Raw genomic sequence first — 17,318 nt, 5'->3', positions numbered from 1 at the left:
TGAAAATATTCTCAGGTGCTGTGACCGAGACATATGGGCGAGGGAAGCGATGGCTGGTCCCCGCGTCTTTTTTATGACAATAAGGGACGAGACAAGCAGGACGTTCAGCCGATGGTTATTGATACGCCCTGCCTATTACAATATAGTGCCGCTAAAAATTCTTGATAAATCAAAAAATTCTGAGCGTCACTACAATTGCGCTCGTCACCTTGAGACATAAGATGTTAAGTCTCATTTGCCCATTAATTTCACTAGCTACGGCGCCCTTCAGACTGAAAAAATAATGCTTGCACATTACTCAATTGCACGGTCACGAAAAAGGCGTTGAGGTTCTATAATCTAGCCGGCATCCTGTGCAAAGCAGCCTCAGACTGGTCTTGCTCGTCAACGGCGCTGCCTGGTCGATCCTGTCTTCGGGGATTTTAAATTTATATTGATAACAACAAAATTTAATATAAATAGTTAATTGCTCGCATAATCACTTCTATCATCTACTGCACTTATGACTGTTTTGAGCGAACTTAAATGCCGGGTTGCGTAGTAACACTTTGTATAAATAATAGAGTTTAGACATAGAGAGTATAGAGTATCTTTGTAGACTATACAGTAACTTATTATTGATCGAGACAATATGTCGCATTGCGCATATTAGCCCGGCTGGTTGTAACTGGTAATCACTAATTGTAATTGAGTATAATATTGAAAAATGAATGTCTACAGTGAAGTGGTCGATGTCACATCCGATGGAGAAGAAGAACAAAAGCAATCAATAGCACGGGCGAATGAACCAGGTATTATTTAAAAAATACGATAGCGGAGACCAAATAATCAATAAAAATATTATTTATTATACACGCTTTTCCTGCCTGCAACTTTGTTTTGTTTGAATAGACTCCATTAAAGAATAGAGGAAACATGTATAATATAGACAAAATATTCTAAGAACAGTTGTTATAGAAGCTATTACTTTAAAAATAATTATAATAAATAAAATGTTATAATTACATGCATTAAAATTATCACCCGGTTAAACCTATAGAATTCTTTGAACTTAATATCTAAGCTATGATTACTGTTTTATCACACTCACAGCCACCACTAGAATGCTATAATACAAGAAGAACCTATGAAAAGTCAGTAACTATACACTAGGTTTACTAACTTTTCTTAATACTTAATAGAATTGGTTTCAGAGAGAATAAATAAAGTGTACTGATCTGTCTTTCTTCCTAATAGTTCTTTCTTTTTCAAACAGAATCTACATTTGCCCAACTTAAAGGACGGCAACACATCTCTTGACCCCTGCTGTTGTGGATGTCCATGGGAGGTTGCTTCACCTCTTCCCATTATTTTGCCCATTTGCCTGTCTTAACTAAAAAAATTCCTCTTTTTTATTTCCTTGTATTGCAGTTTTGTTGTGTTCTGAGTATTTGTTGTTTGATGATTCAACCAATGGCAATTCTGGTATTTTTTTCTTTGCACCCCATATTCTGGGAATAGTGTTGAAGTTAAATTGATTAATGATTTGAACAACAAAGTTATTATATATAGCCATATTTTAGTCTATTTAGTTGTGGTCTACTCTCTCCACTCACTTCCTAGTTATTATTGTGGTTTTGTTTTTGAATGATAATTGAGTTATTTTTCTGAACCATGTGTATGACACACTGCCCATTGCTATTTCTTAACCCCACCCCATGCTTTTCTATAAGTATAGGATTCTTCTCCTTGCTTTTGTGTCTCTATTACCATTATTAATTATATCTAACTATATTATGTTCATTCTGTCTAAGATATTAAATGTTATTCCAGAAAAGCCAATTATGTCTCTATTTAGAAGACTAATAGAGAATGATAAAACTTTACTTACAAATTTGCAAATCTTACAAATACTAAAAATTGAATTTAATGTCAATTTTAAAAATCTACAGTTACTTGAAATTGACATTTACTTATCAGTTATGAAGAGATTCCTCAAAGACTGGCCTGAATGGGACGCATTTGACCAAGCCATAAATCAATACAAAAAAGAGAATAATCAGAATGCCATAGAAATGATGTTGAAATCAAAATATGAAGAATTTAAGTCATATTTGCAATCAATTGTCGATACAACCAGGCCAATCGCAAAGAAGGCTGCAGAGGATGTCCTAAATATAGCAAATTTAGATTTAAAAGATAACAAGGAAAAGCATAGTGATGTTACGCTAGTGATTGAAGCGAACAGGTCTAAGTTCAATAATCTCATTCTCAGGCACCCAAAGAAAGGCATGTTATTCAATGGCAACAAACAGGAGAAAACTATAAAATCATATATATTGCCATTAGACGCAATTCTTAATTGGTGGAATGTACAGATACAAGTAAGGGTGAAAGTAAAACATGATATAATTTTATATTACTCTAGAGAAACCAAACATAAACTGAAGCATACGTTAGTGAATAAAGTATTAGGTGTGCAATCACCCTCTCCAAAAGAATCTAGCTTACAATTACAGATAAAGTATGACGGAAGACACAAAACCACGGTAAATACAAGTGTAGTGACAAATAACTTAAAAAAAATAGCCTCCATGTTAGGACAACCTGATGCCGGCGAAAGTAGGTGTATAATTGATTTTATAGTGAAAGAGATTGGTTTTGAAGAAAAACTTGATGTACCTGCATACTACAGGCGGACCCTAAGTACATATGCCTACAAAAGATATTTGTACGTAGATAATGCGGACAGTGATGCAGTTGACAAGAAGTATGATGTTCAACTGGAAGAAATAATAACACCTACTTTTGAAATGTTTGTCGGTGACTGTGACTTGGAAGGAATGACAACATGTGAAGTAAATGTGAAATGTATGATGTGTGATGTAACATTTACAGGGATGAATATTGTTCAATTGTTGAATGATCACTTTCAAGAGCATGCATCAGAAAAACCTTGGACCTGTTTGAATTGTGGTATTGAGTTGCCAATGATTGAATTGGCTGATTCCTGGTGGTGCCACAGATGCCCTCCTTATTAATTAGTTTAGTTTTAAATTTTGTACTTTAAAAATCATATGAATTTTTTTTCTCTTTGTTTTTGCGTTATTTACATTGGATATGATGAGGTAATTGAGAAAAATTGCCAAGAAACTCATTGGCTCATTGGAATTCTTTTGAATTTCAAAAATTAAGAACTTATATACCTACAGTATTTAAAAAAATGTATCATTGCATAATGTCTTCAGTATATTTCAATAAAGATATTAATAAGATTTGTAAGACAATTTTATTGGTTATTTTTGCTAGGGAATTTCCTGTCTGTGTTTTTCTTGTCTGTTTTTTTATGAAATAGAAGGACAAACGAGCCACCTGGTGTTAAGTGATCACAGCTGCCCACATTATCTTGCAACACTAGAGGAATCACAGGAGTGTTGCTGGCCTTTAAGGAGGGTGGACGCGCTTTTTTTGAAGATACCCATGTTGTATCGTTCCGGAAACACCGCACAAGGAAGCTCATTCCACAGCTTTGTAGTATGTGAAAGAAAGCTGCTTGAAAACCGCTCTGTGGAGGACCGCCACATTATTACTGTGATGACTGAGAACTAATAAAGATGGTTAATAAATAATCTATTTAACACCTATATACTACCAATAGTTGATTGATCTGATTTACTTTAGTAGATTTGTGTTATTATTTGTTGATTATAACTGATATGGAGTAAAGCAGTTGCACTTAATGAGTTAAAACCACAGAATAAAAAATAGTAGTACAGAAGTTCAACACCGTTTAAAGAAATACTACTTTTGCTGCTCCCTTTTTAGATCCATCAGCACTCGGATCACAGCTGCAGTGTATTACATTGATTTGATTTCACATACTACAATTTAATATTAATGTTGACAGAAGAAAGTTTTAGGTACTTATATACTTACCTATTCAGGTAAAGTATAATGTTTTTTGAAGTAATGCTTCTTTGCGCGCATGAGGGTAAAAATTAAACGTATGAAATGCAATAATAATAATATTAGTGACCCGATAATGTGAGACGTTTTAGTCCAAGAAGAGGGAGAGAGAGACTGAGAAAGGGATTTCTCAGTCTCTCTCTCCCGATCGAGAAAAATACACGCTATTGGTTGATGTATTCGTTAGTAGTTAAATATTAGTATCTTAGATAACAAGTCTGTCGCATAATGTATTTACATTTTTTTTAAGAATATAAGGAACTAGACGAGCAGGACGTTCAGCTGATGGTAATTGATACGCCATGCCCATGCAGTGCAGAATGCAATGCCGCTCAGGATTCTTAAAATACCCAAAAATTCTGAGTGGCACCACAATTATTGCGCTCGTTACCTTGAGACGTAAGTTATTAAATCTCATTTGCCCAGTAATTTCACTAGCTACGGCGCCTTTCAGACCGAAACATTATCATTTGTATGTATACAATGAGTTAAATTTATAAATAAACATTTGTAAATCATCCCATACTAAGCAGTTGTTCAGAGTAAGTTACATATTTTTGTTAATAATTAACGTTTTTAAAGTTAATTTATAATATTTTGTGTTAATTCGTCTGAAGGCTAGGAAATTTTAATAATTACAAATAAGCATTTGTAGTACTTGTCAATTGAGAATTTAATATACAATTTTTCATAATTAAATAACAAAATATTTTACAAATTAGCTTTTCTAAAGTAGCTCTCTAAAGTCGCTTTTAAAAAGTTATAACAAAAAAAATTCTATTATTGGCAAAAAAAATGATTCAGAGAATAGATTAGTATAAAAATTAGGATGCCAAGAAGTTTCACTTCAGACATATTGTGTACTTTGTACGCACGCTACACGGACGAGTAAAAAAAAGGACTCCGCGCCGTGATATTAGCAAGTGAAGCACCATTATGCTAGTGTGTGTGCGGTTACGGGCATACTAGTTACACAATTTTTTCTCCCTTAAATAATCTAATATGGCCAAAAATACTTATATAGTATCGTTTTTACACTTTATCACAACGCACGACGGCATAAGAATATTTTATTGAGACGTAAACTGATCTGTCACAGACGATGACAATTCTTATAATGGCCGCCTATCGGCTCGTAGTAGTGTAAGTGTATGCGTGCTATGTATTTACACGTTAATTGGCGCATATCATCAGTAAGTATTTTATTCATTTCAGAGTAAAATAACACGAAGCGTAGGTATGTTACAAAATTTGAAAGATGCCATTGAGTGTCAAGATGCCACGCACACAAGCATCTAATGCTTGCCGTAATAAAAAAGCTATTGTTTTTAGGTATTGTAGCGGAGACCAATTCTTAACCTAGGGACCTACTTATGTGAATTTTTTCATATCATTCATACCTTTTAAATTATGACCGTGCGTACAAAGTGTAGTCTATGGCTCTCGCGCCATAGTTTCAATGTTCGCGACTACCGCAAGTTCCGCTGACACCCATCCCCGGAACACACGTAGTAACTGGAATAATGGAGACTTTTCTGAAAAAGTGAGTTTTATTCCGCAAAATAGTTAAAGGGACACTCGATTTGTTAAACGCCCAGTAATCTGAAGGATTCTGATAAGGCCCTTATACGTCGCAGTATTTAATCTATAGTTTTTAATTAAGTAATTTCCTAGCGCGGTGTTTCCAGGATGATACGAACATGGTTGCATATTTATTTCGTCTCGTTACGTCAAAAGTGGAGATAAAAGTTTTTTTGACGTCACTGATATTTTATCGAATTTTGACAATTAAAGTAGAGTGATTTGTCGTCCTACAATCTTGTGGACGAGATTGTTTGTCGATGATATTTTCATTATAATAGTTAAAGATAAAAAATAGAATGAACGAATTCGGTGTAGCAATTATGTAGGTAAGAATACCATTTATACTTCATTCATCCTTGTTATACGGCAACATCGGTTTGTCTACGCAACAAGGCCAAGTCTTCGACGAGAATTTTGTCACTTGTAGTGTACCTACATGTTAGGGTAAACGAGAAATAAACCGATGTCGACAACTTTTGTCTCTCGCGTCGCGACATATCTCGCGTTACGCATCCTAGCCCGACAGGTGACCTGTACGTTTGTACTTCTCTCCAATAAAAAAAATACTACTAACTGTCAGCTCAGCGAACTTCTTGTTTTGTGCCATGCGATAATATATATTTCTTCATTCCTGGATCTTTTAGAGCCATGTTTTTTTTCTAAGTCTAGCGTTCGTTGCGTTCTATTTTTCCCACCAACAGTTTTATTGTACATGACGGAAGACAGGAATTAAAGCTTTTTGGATCCAGCTGATGCGTAGCATTCTATATCTCTGTAAGGCACGTTCTTCTCTCTCGCACGCATTGTTTGTCTAAACGTTAGTATATTGTAAGTGTATGGTCATATATATAATATTATCAATGGTCAGACATGCAATCTGCACGTTAAAAGTACCGATAATCGTCTTACAAAGTAACAACATAACAATAGGTATTACCAGCTGAATCACACAATAAAAATCTCAGCCAATTGCATCAGCGGATTGGCTTCACCTTTCCAAAAATTTCACATTCATTACGGCACAAAAAATGTGGGTCGCAGTGTAAGTATAGTTGGCGTCATCAAAGAAAGCAATGGAAAGGTGGACTCGATGTCCAACGCAAATAGTCGTGAGTGAAAACATGAGCGGTTACCCGCAGCCTTGACCGGAACGATGCAAGTCGTGTGTGGTACCGGATTATCGAAACTATTGATACGGTATTTTTTTATGCTACAATGCAAAGTGTATTTATTGATGTGGCAACTGGGCCGAAAGTGTGTTTCGTACAAAAATGCGGGCAATCAAGTTTTTACTTGTCCTTTTATGGTTTTCTTGTGTGGTTATTGAATATTATTACGGAAAACTATAACCAAAAAATTAGCGTCAGTCTTAAAAAAAATTTGGACAATGCTCTGATTAATACTTCAAATAGATCTAGTGGGGTTAAATAAAAAAATTGATATGTGCAGTCTATTTGCTACTAACTAAAGCACTCTCGAGAGAAAGTCCAATTCCCTTGGCTGGACACCTTTAACTGCACTCTCGTAGAAATCACTTACTATGTTCTATCTCACCTAAATTAGCCTTACTGCGGTGTAATTAGTATGAGTCAAGTCAGAACGAGTATATTTTATTTATATTTGTATGAAATATTGTTACAATGCACGTGCATACTTGAAATCCAAATCAGCCAAATAAATGATATCGTTTTGACATAACACACATCATCATCAGCCGGAAGACGTCCACTGCTGGACACTGAATTCCCCTAAAGATTTCCATGACGATCGGTCCTGCGCTGCCCTCATCCAGCGTATTCCTGGCGATCTTGACCAGATCGTTGTTCCATCTTGTGGGGGGCGTACCAACACTGCGTCTTCCGGTTCGTGGTCCCCATTCCAGGACTTTACGGCCCCAACGGCCATCTGTCCGTCGCACTATGTGCCCTGCCCACTGCCACTTGAGTTGAGGGAAATGCGTGGAACACTCAAATATTTTTATTCAAAATAGGATGTGACATCACTTATTGAAAGTAAAAAACTACCACCCATTCCAAAACGAATGTCTCAGACCTATTTTTGAAATCTTCATTTTATATAGACTATAATGGTTAGGAGGTGAACGTAGCCCGTAAGAAATGGAGGAGGGGGGCCTTTCTCACACATTTTTCAGTTACCTAGCTATTTCATCCGTTTCATCGTCGCCGTAATATTCAGTTCTCACACGAGAACACATTTTCTACATTACTACGTAATTGTATGTACAGATAGATTTACCGCCTTTTATCTGCACGCAAAGTACAACTTTCTCTGGCCGTTTGTCCGGCTGCCAAGCTACTGCGTGAGTGAGGATGTGCATGTTAATTGATTATTATTGTTTGTACGAAAGTTTGTAGATACTCGCAATTAGAATGTTATAATTACACGATGTGGTGATTGAATGAACAAGAAATTGTTTATTATTATAAGAAATTAGGTAAACATAAACGGCCTTACAAATAAACTTGGTATAAAGTTATAGGTACCTGAATATAAACCAAGAATATGCAAAATGTTTACAAATAGACATTTTGCTAATGATTGGTTTATTCGGTCGTATATCGTTTCCTACCGACATAAATAGTTACAGGGATACAAAAAATCAACCTAACGTTTGCATATTCAATAGGCTTAATACTTTCGATTGGTAAGTGATTTATACGAGTATCTTAAATAAATAAATGCAATGGTTACCTAATATATTTTTTTTCATTTATTAATTTTATAATATATAATATAATATTATAATATATAATATAGTCTTGACAGAATTTATTCATAAACTTGCGATGTATTTTTGGTATATAAAAATGTACGTAAACCATCCGTATGTTAGACTATTTGGTCAACGAGAGTGAATGGTCGGACGAACGGTCCTGCGCTGCCCTCATCCAACGTATTCCGGCGATCTTGACCAGATCGTCGGTCCATCTTGTCATGGAGGATATGACTACGAGCAATTAATGATGTGTACCCCCGTACACTATGTTTAATTTTATAATGAAGTGGCAGTGGGCAGGGCACATAGTTCGATGGACAGATGGCCGTTGGGGCAGTAAACTACTCGAATGGCGACCACGTACCGGACGACGTAGTGTTGGTAGGCCCCTCACAAGACCACAACTGACTCACAAGTGGCCTTTGTCCAGCAGTGGACGAGTTCCGGCTGAAGATGATTTTGGCGGGGAATGAAGTGAGTGAATGCTAATCCGAGTTTAAGCTGAAGTATCAAGGTGAGCAGATGGTACCGTTTAACACACACTCGCCATCATTATTTATTGCTTCAGTTATTACAATTATTACAGAAATAATATCTAATTCACTTCATACGACATCATTAAGGCGCAATATTAATGTCACTGGATCAGTGTGCCAGTTATTGCGCGGGCAAAAAGTAATGACAGCTCGGATAGTGAGATGACGTTAGAAATATTTTATATGGACATGATTGTTGAAACACTTACGGCCTTACTAATAAACTCAATATTGTTGGTAGAATAAGCCAAGAGTGTGTAAAATGTTTACCAATAGACATTTTGGTTATTCTTGGTTTACTCTCAGGTCTAAATTTATACTTAGTTTATTTGTAAGGCCGACACAGTCAGAAGGTCTATTACCAAAATTGAAAGCCGAACTTTCGATCCGAAACAAAAGAACGACGAACTTCGAATTAAATCCTATTACCAAAGTACGTCGGATCTGAATAGTGCGGACGGATTTCGTATCGAAACCATAGACATAACCATAAAAAGCGAAGTTCTAGTTACGATCATAATAATTTCAAGCGAATTTGGAAATAAAGGAAACGAAAGACAAAATATCTAATCGCGAACATCGTATCAATATTCGTATCCGAAATGTCTGTCAACCGAAACTTCGTATTTTGATTTTGGTAATAGGGCTCCAGGTCGGAATGTGATGACTAGAAATGTAACTATGATACAGGCGCTCGTGAAAATAACGCATCACATGTACACATTCAAGTAGGAGTTTATCGATTGATTCAACTCTATTGAAGAAATTTATCAATTGAATTTATAATTGCCTTAATTATCTAACAGAAGTAGATTGGCAACAATAAAGAAACAAACTAATACAAAAGATGTAACAGTAACCATCAGAAAACTAAAGTGTAAATGGGCAGGCCATACAATCAGGGGACACGAAAAATGGTCAAAATCTAATGTGCTGGTACAGAAGTAACAAAAGATGGCAGCGAGACAGGCCCACAAGGAGATGGGTTGACGAAATAAAGATTGGCTATTGACAAATGGTCACAATTGTGGGAGGCCATTGTCCAAAGAGGCACACAGACTAGTTTAAGCTTTAGTTTATAATTTACTGTTTGGTTTCCGTCTAAGTAAAAGTTTTATTATTAATAATAAGTCTAGAATACCTGTTTAGAAATCCCACGATCGCCAGATAACATGAATAACATCTACGTCATCGAACTAGAACAGGTACTACACATTCTAGTTGGCGGTTATAAATTGAAAGTTAATCCGACCTTGTATATTGCCTTGCTTGTAAACAATACGCTGGACACTATAAATTATATAAAATTATGTTTAATTTTATAATATCTTTATTACTTACTCACCTAATTATCTTTACATACTTAATTATCTTTATTAGAAGCCGCGTTTGAATATTTTTTGCATCTAAATTATTACAATTATCTGGAGGTATTATAACTTTAATTATTAACACAGCCTTACGCACGTTTGATCGTGGGTACCGACTAGTTTCGGATTATGGGTCCCAAATCGAAATAAAAACTATCCAATTTGTCTAGTTGGACTAAACTGCACTCCATGAAGTAATCCCCATTAAAATCCGTTCATTAGCTTAGGAGTTCATTGGAAACAAACATCAGGACACTGGAGATGAAACTATTATTAAAGTTACTCCTTATAACATTACCTCGCTGCCAATTAGTGCAGTCAAAATCGGATTAGCCCTTTTGTAGAAAAGCCGGAACATGCATTCAAAGAGACATTTGATATTAGAAAATTGTTTTATGCTTATTGGTATATGCAAACAGAACTAATATTTATTTGCCCATGTACCAATTTAAATTTTTTCTATTATTAACTCCTAAAAATAGCAATTTATTTTTATTTTTGTTACTTTATTACTCCGTCGTTTAGGTTTATATATAGAAACTATAAATATAAATTAGGTACATACTGAGTTTATAAATCCTCCTTATGCCGTTCGAACACAAAAGCACCTAACTTTCTTTATGAGATAGAATAACTTGCGTTGACCTCTGCTCCTAAGTTCACAAAGAGAAAACCTAGCCTTTATCCGAAGTAAGTGTTTCACAATTATTTACGAGTACAGTATAGTCAACTCTCTTATTGACACCAATGAACACTGTATTCTTTATAACTTTTCTATGATATTCATCTTTCCGATGATGTAAAAAAAATTACAATTGTTAATTTGTTGTTGTTGTTGTAATGTTGTTGTTGTAATCGTAACACATTACTGCTTCACGGCAGAAATAGGCGCTGTTGTGGTACCCATAATCTAGCCAGCATCCAGTGCATTGGAGCCTCCCGCTGGTAAATGCCCTTAGTCGCCTCTTACGGCACCCTTGGGCCTGGGATTTCTCTATTCTTTTTATGCCCCGGGGCAGCACAGGGCATATCCATTATACCCTATATCATTATTATTTTATTTTATTTATTTGGAAAACCAACAGCTTTAAAAACTTAAACGATACTTAAGATAATTACAGAGAGCCAATTATAGGTTTGCACAATTAGTGCTAGAGTAGAAAAATTAAACTGACAACGTGAGCATATACAATTCAAAAATTACAATTTACATTATCATTAAAGTTAAAGTTAATGTAACAACTTAAGAAGATGTAGGGTTATTAGTAAAGAATTTGTTGGCTAAGGCACGTCTTACAGAGTCTACGCTTGAACAGAAGAGATCTAAATTATTATCACTACTTGATAGATTGTTGAAGCTATTACTTGCTCGCCAAGTAAAAGTATTTCTTTTATAGTTTAGGTTAGTGTGATGAAGTCTTAGTAAATCATGCTGTCGCAGTAATCTAACAGGGGTATTGAACTGAAGCTTAGCAAGAAGGTCTGGCCAGTCAATTAGCCCTTGGGCTATTTTTAAAAGGAGAGTAATATCGGCTATTTCGCGACGATTCTTTATGATAAAACATTGCTAAAAACAAGAAAGAAGTATCATGATCATCAAGGTAGACTATAGTGGAAAGGTCACCTTGAATTGACCGACATAAGTAACATTACATCACATTGTAGTATTTCTGAGTTCCCGTGGTATCCGTCGACCGTGGCCTGTAATGTGAGGTCACACGCCAACTTTTGGTCATAATAGCCACTAATGTTTATGTAGACTTAAGGCTGCTCAAATTGAGGGCTACGACAGACGTTTTTAGACGGTATAGCTACTTTATGTCCGACAAAATACAAATATTTTTTACAATACTTAGTATTTATTTCTAACCGAAGACAAAAAACGGAGAAGGTTTCTCAATTCGACTGTATAGATATGACTTTTATATGTAGTCGCGGACTTTATTCGAAGTGTGGGAGTGATCTGAAGAGTTGTTTCACCGCCGAATTCCACCTTCACACGACACGCCACAAGTAAGGATATCATCCCCAAAATCTGGATGTGTGGCGGTCCTCCACTGTGCGGTTTTCAAGGAGCTTTCTTCCACGTACTACAAAGCTGTGAAAGGAACTTCCCTGTATGATGTTTCCGGGACGATAAGACATGGATACCTTCAAAAAAAGCGTGTACACCTTCCTTAAAGGCTCCTGTAACACCAGGTGACCCGTACGCTTGTTTGTCCTCCTTTTCGATAAAGAAAAACCAAGCGATTGTAAGCAGTACAGCATTAATTCTTATCCAATTAATACATACACCTTCAATACATTGTTCATTTAATTTAGGCATATTTAATAATAATGGCCTTGTAATTTAAGTGAATATTTTTGAAGATTTATAACAAAATGATAAAATTATATAGGAAACAAAATATAAATCACGCGGTACAATTAGGTGTCAGTGCCTACGTTAGCGCGCGGCTACTAGATGGCTTACAGAGTGCTCCGAAATGATATTATGGAAAATTGATTTATTTAGGTGAATTCATATATTTTTTTTATGATATCCTTCCTGACCTAACAAATAAAGTGATATTGGTTTTGATTACTGTTAAGTAGCTCCACACTTTATAATTTCTATGGGCATTAGTTGTTTTTTACTTGTCTACTACGGTAAAGTACTTACCTTCAACAACTTTGATTATTCATTTGAAATATTTATGAATCAGACACAAGTGATTTGAATTATCAAATAGCTCTGATGAACGGTGAAAGCGGTCATATAAACGTACTATTGTTATTGATTACCGGTTAAATGCAAATTAGTACAAGTATTATTAGCGAGGCTGCGCTGTAGAAAGTTGTGGTGCATGATAAGGTTTCACAAGTCATTCACGATATTCATCATTATCATATAGCTTATAATATATCAATCAATTGATAATCTATGAAGTACAAGAAACCTCGTAGAAACAAAAAATGTAATCCTACCACTACCAATGGGAGGCTCCTTTGCACCGGATGCAGGTTAGATTATATGTACCACAACGGCGTCTTTTTGCAATAGCGCCAGTAATGTTTTTTTTATGAAAATAAGGAACGAGACGAGCAGGACGTTTTGCTGATGGTAATTGATACGCCTTACCCATTACAATGCAGTGCCGCTCAGGATTCTTGAAAAACCCAAAAATTCTGAGCAACACCACGATTGCGCTCGTCACCTTGAGACATAAGATGTTAAGTCTCATTTGCCCAGTAATTTCACTAGCTACGGCGCCCTTCGGACCGAAACTCTGTGTGTGTAATGTAATGTGTAAGCATTACTGTTTCGGTCTGCAGGGAGCCGTAGCCAGTGAAATTACTGGGCAAATGATACTTGACAACTTTTAAACGCTCAGAATTTTTGGGTTTTTCAATGATCCTGAGCGGCACTGCATTGTAATGGGCGGGGCGAATCAGTAACCATCAGCTGAACGTCCTGCTCGTCTCGTACCGTATTGGCGTAAAAAAATGTGACCTATTTTATGTGACGTAATTTAATTAACATCAACACCAAAAAGACGAAGTACATGGTAATAAGCCGTACACCTGAGCTTACCACTTCTTTATCCCTCAAAGGTCAAAGTCTTGAAAGGGTTGCCAAGTTCAGATATCTAGGCACAATGATTGACGACTCAGGAGATCACAGCCTCGAAATACGATGCAGAATAGAGCAAGCACGCAAAGCCTTTTCAAAAATGAAAAAAGTACTTTGTGACCGGAACCTAAACATCTCTCTTCGTATACGCATAGCGCGGTGCTATGTCTTTTCTGTACTCCTATACGGCGTAGAAGCTTGGACGCTGACAGAAGCTATGACAAAAAAACTGGAAGCGTTCGAGATGTGGGTGTACAGACGTATGCTGAGAATTTCTCGGACAGAGCGCGTACGCAATAGCATCGTGTTAGAGAGAATGGGAAAGGCTACAGAGCTACTTACGTCTATTAAGGAACGAAAGTTAGAATATTTTGGACATGTGATGCGTAATGCCAAGAATTAATATGAACTCCTTCAACTAATCATGCAAGGGAAAGTGGCAGGCTGGATATCGTGGCTTAAAAACTTGCGCCAATGGTTTGGGAAGAGCACAAGATCTTTATTTAGAGTAGCTGTGTCCAAAGTTGAAATTGCCCTAATGATTGCCAACCTTCGCAAGGAGACGGCAAGTTAAGAAGAAAGACGTAATTTATGGATCCAGGCCTCTAAGTATTTCAAGGGGCCGAAATACAGTTCATGCAAGTTCGGCTTAAGATGCTCAAAATTTTTTGTACAATTAAACTTACTGTTCATATCATTTATCCCTACATATAATAAAAGATAGTCTACCGCCGCGTCTTTCTGTCTGTCTGTTCGCGATGAACTCAATAACTACTTTTTGCACCGATTTTCATCATGTTGTCACCAATGGGTAGCATTGTCGAGGATGGTGTTTGTATATAATTTGTTAAATTTTTAATTATTTTAAACAAAAAATACTTATAGCTATAGATATTTACAATACAAAATTGCTCACACGGACTAAAATTTAACACTTCGCAAATAATAATATGGTCGGTCTCAGTGAGTCTTTATCTTTGTGCCGTTTGGCCCCGTGTCTCAATAGGGGTACTGGAAACCCAAGCGCTGGCAGCTACTTCGGTCAACGGATCAGCCTAGCTTCCCCGTAATGATAGTTTTACTTCATGAAATCTTATTAAGTATTGTAAAATGGATAGATCTTTTCCTTTATTTATAGCAAGATGAAACTTAATTAAAGTTATTTGAATATAACAGTTTTCAATACAAAGCCGACCCTGCAACGTAATGGTCTAAGAGCCCGTTGACCCCGGACTTACGTTATTTTATAAAAGCTGAAAGTTTGTCAGCGCATGCTCCCAACACAGGTAAGAACGGTGGACAATTATGGAGTTTGGGTTACAGTCGCTTTGGCAGGTAAAGGGCACTAAAGGTGTTTAAAATAGCGATCTAAATACATCAAATAATAGAGTGCGATTTTCAGAATTTTATTAAAAATCACGTTATTCATTACCAGACAGTTGACATCGTGGCAACCCTTTGCCAGACACCCTTAATGTTCATGAAATTATAATTTTACTTACGTCATAGTATAACAGCTGGTTTTTATATATAATACGAGGGTAATAACTAAATAATGTTTCCACATTAGCCAGACACTTTTGATAGTTCCAACCTCTTGTCAGGGTCCACGGGCTCGCGCTCTATAATAACTATTATAAACCTATTACTGTCAGACTGCAAGCAATGACCTACTGCTCTTAAAGCTTGCGTTATTAATTGTACTATATATTTAACGGCAAGCGTACATTGAGGGATAAATAGTCATTAATTTATAGTGGGCTTTTAATGTGACGCTTCAAACGTTGATTGAATTATTGTGACCTCCTTTTACTTAGGTCCCAGGTCGTCATTAGGAGTACTTTCTTCATACAAACCACTGACCTCTACTATATACCACTGGACTGGCGGCTGTCAATGTGCTTTTGTGCCTGTGTAGCGATAGTTTGCGGTACTAAAACTAGTGATGATTACCTGAGAAAATATCGATAGATGATGGGAACTATTTACAATAAAAATGTGTACGTTACGTATGTTATGTTACGTTGATTCTTGAAGTATATATAACACGGAAAATTAATTAAAAATGCAAAAACACTTCAGAGTATTATGTATGTATTATGCGTCAAAATTAGTTCTCTGGACCCTCGCGAGTGGCGATTCAAATAGGCACAAAAAATTTGCTGTCAAACATATGGAACAACCTGTCCAGTGGTAAATACCATACTTGTATAAATATACAGGTTAGTGATACAAACGTTCTCCACTATACTCTTGTTAACTAATAATCTACCCTAGATTATTTTTTTATTTTTACAAGTGCTAGATTACAAACAGAGATTCCAACGATTAAATCATCTAGGCCGCAGAAGAAGTTGAACCCAGAATATTTCCTTCCCAATCAGCTATCAAAAGTTCGGTACGTTGTTTAAGTTTTGGAGGAGGAAATAGTCGAGAATAAAAGCCTAATTTTTGTCTTTTATTGTACTGACTTATTCCTCGCCCACACTAATTCGAGAGATATATTGAATTGTTAAACCTGACATTAAGTAACCTCTACATAACTTCTCCAGTTAGCCCGAATAATTGCGAAACAAACCGAAAAGTTGCAGTGGGCAGGGCACATAACTCCACGGACTCGGCAGTAAAATCCTCAAATGGAGACCACGTACCGTAAGACGCAGTGTTGGTAGGCCCCACAAGATGGAACAACGATCTGGTCCAGATCGCCGGAATACGTTGGATGAGGGCAACGCAGAACCAATCATCGTGGAAATCATTGGAGAAGGCATTTGTCTAGCAGTGGACGTCTTTCGGCTGATGAGGATGATGATTCAGTTTGACTCAACTTGAGAGTTTTTATTCGATTTGTAATTCTTCATATTTTTCTTATTCAATTTTTATTTCTATATGAATAATCCTGTGAGATAAATTCTTCACGCTTGGTTTTACAGTTTTGCTGTGATATTTATTTATTACAAAAACAGGGAGAAATGAAATTATAATAGTAATGATTAAACTTCGACGAATTTCGTAATCAACAAAAAAAATAATTTAAATATTAAATTTTGTACACACAATATTTCATATTCAAATAATCAATATATATTGTGTAGGTGAAGCGAAGTGCACCGGTCATTAGTCTTCTATACATTCAACAATGCTCTAGTATCTTTTATACAATAATTGCAAGCGAACATCCTAATGGCTGTCTCCAGGTCAAACACCGCAACAATGCCGTAAGGCTTTAGAAAAACGATAGAAACTGTTTGGTGGTAACGATGTTTATATATATTTATGTATGTTTAAGTAAGTATAATGTATTTAATATATATTGTCTTGTAGAGTACATGCAATGCCTAGTTTGTGGCAAGAAAATTTGTGTAAAAGTGTGTCAATAAAATTATTATTTTTTTCTGTATGGTGGCATGAGGAGATATTGTTCCAAAAGGTAAAATAACTATTTCTGAAATGATAAGAGATCTGTCGACTCGATCTTTATAGAGATCTATCTTTATTAAGCGTCGTGGGCATTTGATTTTCCATATTCGCGA

The 17,318-nt window shown here is 36.0% G+C and overlaps 2 protein-coding genes across 8 annotated transcripts in view; both read left to right on the top strand.

Annotated features, from left to right (window-relative positions):
• Window positions 1-3,254, top strand: part of LOC126977151 (uncharacterized) — a 102,331-nt gene extending 99,077 nt beyond the window's left edge. For 2 of the 6 annotated variants that reach the window (XM_050825898.1, XM_050825850.1), the window contains exons 2-3: window positions 721-791; window positions 1,813-3,254. In XM_050825898.1, coding sequence (XP_050681855.1) covers window positions 1,824-3,020 — 1,197 coding nt within the window. In that variant the 5' untranslated portion in view covers window positions 721-791; window positions 1,813-1,823 and the 3' untranslated portion in view covers window positions 3,021-3,254. Of the gene's footprint in view, window positions 1-578; window positions 792-1,812 lie in introns of those variants that run through there. The other 4 variants (XM_050825881.1, XM_050825863.1, XM_050825854.1 and 1 more) reach the window with 3 other exon arrangements.
• LOC126976923 (uncharacterized) overlaps window positions 1-17,318 on the top strand; it is a 77,439-nt gene that overhangs the window by 43,539 nt on the left and 16,582 nt on the right. The gene's annotated exons all lie outside the window — the stretch shown is intronic.

Source organism: Leptidea sinapis, chromosome 2, assembly GCF_905404315.1.
Source record: "Leptidea sinapis chromosome 2, ilLepSina1.1, whole genome shotgun sequence".
NCBI classification, from domain to species: domain Eukaryota; kingdom Metazoa; phylum Arthropoda; class Insecta; order Lepidoptera; family Pieridae; genus Leptidea; species Leptidea sinapis.
Note: the sequence above shows the minus strand (reverse complement) of the source record. Positions and strands in the feature narration are given on the sequence as shown.